Genomic DNA, 6,451 nt, shown 5'->3' with positions numbered 1-6,451 from the left:
ATAAGGAGCTATTGGCTGTTAGAAATGCTTACATTTAGTATTATTGCACTGCAAATGTGGTACTATGAGTTTTATAGGAAAGACTTACAGGAAAGAATATATAAAAAGTAAAAAACAATTCATTGTGATGGTCTTTGTATTAGTCTAGACTGTCACCAAATGTCATTGCAGGAAAAGTGCTATACAAATAAAAGTTATTATTATTATTATTATTGCCCAACAAGTATTCCACAATACAGCACTAAATACATTTATGTAACAAAACACTAAATGTTTTAGATTTCAGTTTCTTCTCTTATTGCTGTGGCGCTTAAGTGCAAAACTTGTTTGCACTTGTCTAGGTAATGCAATGTTTTTGTTATTGCACAGACAGTGTCCTAGACTTGGGCAAGACTTCATATTACATCTTAAAACATAACATGCTATCATTTCATTGGAATACTGTATTGTTTCCAGGTATGTTTATGGAAGTTGGACATGTAAAACTCAAAACTGAGGGTGGCATTCTGCGATCATGACTTTATTTGTATATAAACATAATAAATATACACATATAAACATAAATCAATCTGCCACCTCACCTTTCAAAAGCACCAAAAGAGCACAGGCCTATCTATGAATACAAACAGCGACAACATTCTACAAAAATATAAAAAAAGAAAGAAAAATAGGGCTTAATGCTCAAAATCGAACAGCTCGGCCTCTTTCTCTTTCCAAAAAGCGAAACTGCGGTCGATATATTTACAGATCTCATCGTTGCTGAAACAGGAGATGTCTGTGCCGGTGCTACACCTGAGGATCTTGTCTTCGTCGGGTGTAGCAGTCTGAACTATGACCTTGGGCACTAGCCTCGTCTCCTGGGACAAAGGACAGTGACACTCTCTGGCGCCCAGGTGGCACATCCCAACTACTGCGGTGGTGCTTCCGAAAATGCGGGCCTTGATGTCTTCGAAGCCGTCGCTCCACTGTCGGCTCCCGGCCTGGATCTCCTGAAGCACGGCTTTGTGGAAGTCTCTGACGGTCTCCCAGGGGAAGCTTCCCACGTGGTCGAAGACCTCGAAGCAGAGTAGATGCCTCATCTTCCTCTCCTCCGCTGGCAGCTGCTGCTCCAGGATGTGGAAGTAGCCTAGCATAAAGAGGTCAAGGGTCAGGCTATCGTAGGTTACAGGGACCCCGTCCACCTGTGGCAGGAAGTGCTCGGGGGAGTAGGTTGGCAGGCGCTGGAGACGGCGGTGCTGAGGGGGTGCCTGCTGAGAGGACGGAGGGCTGACAGACTTGACGTTCTTCCAAGTGCTGAGCATCTTGTCCACGGCTGTTCTTTGGTGGTATAAGTGACACATAGAGCTCCTCCAGGGTTGAGCCTGCTGCAGTAATGTTGCAGTCTCAGCTCGCTCAGCTATTTCCTGTTTCACCCGGGCTCTCATGGTGATAGCGTACGCCGACTTCTTCCAGTGGCTGAGGAACAAGACAACGATACGTTCTTTCCTCAAGCTGGTGGTCTCTACTACTGGTGTCGGGGTGTCCTGACGTGTCGTTTCACAACCTAGGCTCATGTTAGGCGTTTGACTGGCTATCTCAGTAGCTCCCACTCCCCTCCTACTAGGAGAATGGGTCCCCTTCATGTCCTGTCGATGTCCATGTGAATCATTCAGAAACCCACCAAACGGGTAAATCCCTCCTATTTGACCCTCAAAGTTGGACCTCAGATTTCTCACGGACACCCCCGACTGCTGAATTTCCCTTTCCGCCTTCTCCCTCCTCCCCTTGCTGTAACTCTGGATCTCCAACCGGTGGCTAAACGCAGACGCCATCCCCACGTGCGGTATCCTACACACAGCCACGCCCTCCTCCTCCTCCTGCCCCTGTTCCTGTTCCTCCCCTTCCTCACCGTCCCGGCTGGTCAGATTGGTCAGGAGCTGAGACATGCTCTTGACGATGCCGGAGACACGGCTACACCACACGGGTAAGGGAAGGTGGCCCTCGTCGTCCATTTGGCGGATGAACTCTGTGTTTACGGTGATGTTGACGACGGGGTCCGGGAGGATGGCTCTGAGCTGGTCCGTGAGGTGGGCTAGCTCCTGCTCGTAGGCCCGACAGCGCTTCTGCATGGAGACGTTCTCGATCTGCTGCTCCAGATAGACGAGGTCATCCTCTGTGAGCAGCTCGCCGAAAGGACTCAGGATGGCGTTATGGACCTGGGAGTACTTCCATCCGTCCATCTCCGTGTAGCCGTTAGTGAGGTCCTGGTAAATAAGAGAGGAGAATGGTATCAACACTTAAAACAATTAAAAGGCTAGTAAATCAAAAGGATTTACATGAGATTCACTGCTAAGCTGAACAGATGATACACTTCCAGCGATGAAGGCTGTTAGTCTTCACATTGTATGATGTATAATCCAATTCAAACTACCGTATCGTGAGCTTAGAATTAATAAGGTTCTATCTCCGTTTAGGGTAGTTCAGAGATATTGAGCGTCAAAGTTTTTACATTCCATTATGTTTTGTGAGATGGAACCTTTGTATTTTATGAATTACTAACTAAAACATTTCAACATTTTAAAAATAACACCACACAGGTGTGGATCAGATTATGTAAAAAACTCAATTTTGACAAAAATGGATATAGAACCTTATAATTCTAACGTCGCGGTATGTGAATACTCTCACTAAGCTCTGAAGTCGGTACCTTCCTCCTCTGCTCCTCTTCGTCATGCAGCCTGGCTTGGAGCTGGCGCACCATCACCTGTCTCTTCCACTCTGCGATTGGCCGGCCGCTCTCATCGTGGGTGGGTACCAGAGAGTCAATGTCAGCCAGGATAATCTCCTCTATGGGCAACTCCATTAGTTCATCCTCATTCTCAGCCCTCTGCAAACGAGATAGTACAGTATAACCAATCAAACGACCACTGTTACACATGACCGGCTAGTCTTGTTCCCAGACACTTCTTCTGCCCCAATGCACGAAAAGGTCTGGTGGACCAACACATTAAACTTGGCCTTCATTAAGCCAATATAAATATCATCGAGTGGCCTGGGGTGGTCCAGTGGTCTAGCACCGTGGTCTACAGTGCACACATTATGCCCATGTCGGCATGGGTTTGAATCCGGCGCATTCCCTCTCCTCCTTACTTTCCTGTCCTCATCTTCACTATCTCTCTATCCAATAAAATAAAAACTATGAGTGGGACTGCCCCACTCAGAAAACAATAACCTAATGGGGGATAGCCATTGGCTTTATTTCACATCAATCATCTTCCACAGCACTTCCCCCCCCCCAGTGCTTGTACACCATACGTTTCTGATTCTAAGCTACAGCTCGCAGCCATGATGTGATTAGCTGAAATCATAATAATAATAACAAAGACTTTAAGTCAGTAAATTCACTCCCACTAAGGCCATGTTTGAGTCATTGTTATTCCACCCTGATATGCTGAATAGCCTGGGGATGAAGATAATATACAATCTAACAGACACCCATGTCTATCAGACCAAGTACTTTCTTGGTTACTCCCAGACAGTGGTGTAGTCTACAATACGCAGGACTACGCCGTATACCCACTAGAAAAGGCCAAGGATTTCCGTATACCCACTTAAAAATGTGTGAGGAAACGTAACTGCGTTTTGTGACAGAACTTTCACACTTTCATTCATAATTCACCCTGTGTTACGAAGCACTTGACTTTTGGACCATTGCGACTGACTATAGCGTCATATACCATCAACAGGGGGAGATGCGACATGAAATATGCCAAAATGCAGCACTATCATGCACAGATCAGCCTTATAACATGTAATTTATATATATATATATATAACCTTAGACAGGCAGCGCAGATACATTTTTATGGCGAAATGAACAATATGAGGCTTGGAGGGGAAAATCACAGTATACCCACTAGAAAAAACTAGACTACACCACTGCTCCAAGACCAACCATTTGTCCGGTGAAGACGGCGGTGATCCCTGCGTGTCTCAGAGACTTGATGGACTTCATCTGGGAGAAGAGAGTCTTGTCTCTCTCTGGAGGCTTCAGCAAGTTGAAAGAGGTCACAACTACAAAGGTCAAAGGTCAAAGGTTAAAGTTATCTTACCGATATAAGAGAAATTAGATAAATACATCTTATCTAAATCATTATGACGTCATAACAGAATACAGTATATTACATAATATGATTAGCTATGATTTTTTAACAGTAATGAAATTGCACGGCTGCACCTTAGGCTCAAACCTTACCTGAGGAGGCCACCTGTACATGTTGCATGGAGCCGGTGACATGTTTCATCGATGGAAGGGAGGGAGACGACGTCATAGGGGAGGAAGGTGGGGGTGGGGTGGGGTAGCGAGGTTGGGGGGGCACCTCTTTCACTGGCTGCTGGGGACACACACACGGGATGGGTGAGGAGGAATATGGATCACATTTTACATGTGCAGCATTCATATTATTGTGTAATTACTATTGTATGAGCAGTATTACTCATTACTCATTACACTGTTGCACTGATGTATTACACTGTGCTTGGGCTTAAGGTTAGAGCGAGGCTCTTACATTGTGTAAATAATGTGTCGTTGAATAATAATTACAAACGTTGTTATACATTACAACAACAAATTACAAAATTACACCGTTATGGACACTAATGTAAAGTGTTACAATAAACAAATAAACAACCTTTGTGATTGACTTATGACAACTGTGTGGCTAACAGTCTGTACAGTACATTTTGGTTTTACTCGGCATCAAGGTTGGTCACCTTGCTGCTCTCCATGATGGACGTGTTCCCTCAAGGCTGAGGGAGTGTGTGGTGATGTTCCCTCAAGGCGGAGGGAGTGTGTGAGGGAGTGTGTGGTGATTCCAGATCGTCTACTGGGAGTGTGTGGTGATTCCAGATCGTCTACTGCAACGTTGGCCTGCTACTCCTTGCTGAATGGATGGAGAAATTTTTCCGGAGGAATAATCTGAAAGTAAAAAATATCTATAAAGATACTTAATATAGCTTTAGCAATTGTTGGTAACACTTCACTTGACGCATAAATTAAGTCATCAACTATACTATAAATATGTTTAGAAATTAATTTAACCTCTTCATAAGAGGTTAAAGTCAATTGTTATCAATCAGAGAGTATAGTGGATTCATATAACTCATACTCAGCATGATGGAATCCTCAAGTCTTCTTTATGTAAGTTTATAAGTAATAACTAAGTTTATGGCATTTAAGCAAGGTCAGGGTTAAAGTTAGGGTTGGTATCAGTTCAACCGACCAACACTGCTGTCACCCATTAACTCCCTACACAATAACAACAATAACAACACAAACTGAATGAGTTAGCTAAGAGCAATTACCCCACCTGGAGAGAAATGTGACCACAGAACCTGAGCCAACATCCAATCTACCGTATAAGAGGCCCCAAAGCAATCGTCTAAGAGACCAAGACCCCCAGGATGACACACACACTAACACTCATACATAAATACACAATCTGCGCACACACCCAAAGTACACAACGTATACAGGATAGAGGTAAAACCAAGCGGTGAAACGGGAGCCCAGACAGTTGAATGTAGCGTACCCCTCACAGGGAGAGTACAAGGGACAGAGAGTGTGTGAGAGTTCAGCCACCTGATAGCATGGTTCATGTAACCTTAGCGATTTGCAGACGTTTTAAGGACTCTAGAACATCAGAACTGGCAGGTTCGCCATTGGCGCCCCGTTCTCTTCACAGATGAGAGCAGGTTCACACTGAGCACGTGTGACAGAGGTGAAAGAGTCTGGAGACGCCGTGGCGAACGTTATGCTGCCTGCAACATCATCCAGCATGACTGGTTTGGCGTGTCAGTGTCAGTGATGGTCTGGGGAGGCATGTCCTTGAAGTGTTCCCTTAATGTCTTTGAGCAGTGTATTTAGTGCTGTCCATATCCTTGATATCACCTAACCCTAACTAACCTAAATATTACTCCAACTCGGGACAACGATGTTACCAAGGTGATTCACCCTTTAGCCAGGAAGATTCCTACAGCAACTTATTCTAAAGTTCTGTTACTCATTAACTGCACCCTTATCCTGGATTTGTGTCCTATGCCGCATGGCCAGAATTATTCCCACTCTCGCAAACAATAGCAGATGTGCATAAAGATGGCAGGTGGCGCAGTCCAGTGACGATGTTAAGCCTGGACATCTGGGGGGGCTCGAGCCCTGAATACAGTTAAAACAGATGGCAGTAATGTACCAGTGTTTCACGAAGCTAAACATTCATAGGGTTGCACTTGACGCATGCCAACCTCGAACAGTTACCAATCGTGGAATTGAAACAGTGGCTTTGAAACAAAGAAATCAAACAGGCCCAAACCCTTAAAATATTTAAATCTAAGCTAAAAAACCTTCATGTTTTGCACCAGTTATAATTAAACACAAACAATGTCTTTTTTCCATTAACTATTGTCTTTTTATCTA

General features: G+C 44.6%; 1 protein-coding gene across 1 annotated transcript; it reads right to left on the bottom strand.

Moving 5' to 3' along the window:
- Window positions 1-674: 674 nt before the first annotated feature.
- LOC308168616 (espin-like protein) lies at window positions 675-5,818 on the bottom strand (the record flags this gene model as incomplete). Its single annotated transcript, XM_080543216.1, has 5 exons — window positions 675-2,243; window positions 2,687-2,866; window positions 3,935-4,053; window positions 4,235-4,373; window positions 5,687-5,818. The coding sequence occupies 5 exons, from the start codon at window positions 5,816-5,818 to the stop codon at window positions 675-677; spliced, it is 2,139 nt and encodes a 712-aa protein (XP_080399342.1).
- Window positions 5,819-6,451: the final 633 nt, after the last annotated feature.

The sequence above is a fragment of the Nansenia antarctica genome (genome assembly GCF_963989245.1).
Source record: "Nansenia antarctica genome assembly, chromosome: 12".
In the NCBI taxonomy this organism is placed as follows: domain Eukaryota; kingdom Metazoa; phylum Chordata; class Actinopteri; order Argentiniformes; family Microstomatidae; genus Nansenia; species Nansenia antarctica.
The sequence above is the reverse complement of the archived record's forward strand: the minus strand, read 5'-3'. Positions and strand labels throughout refer to the sequence as shown.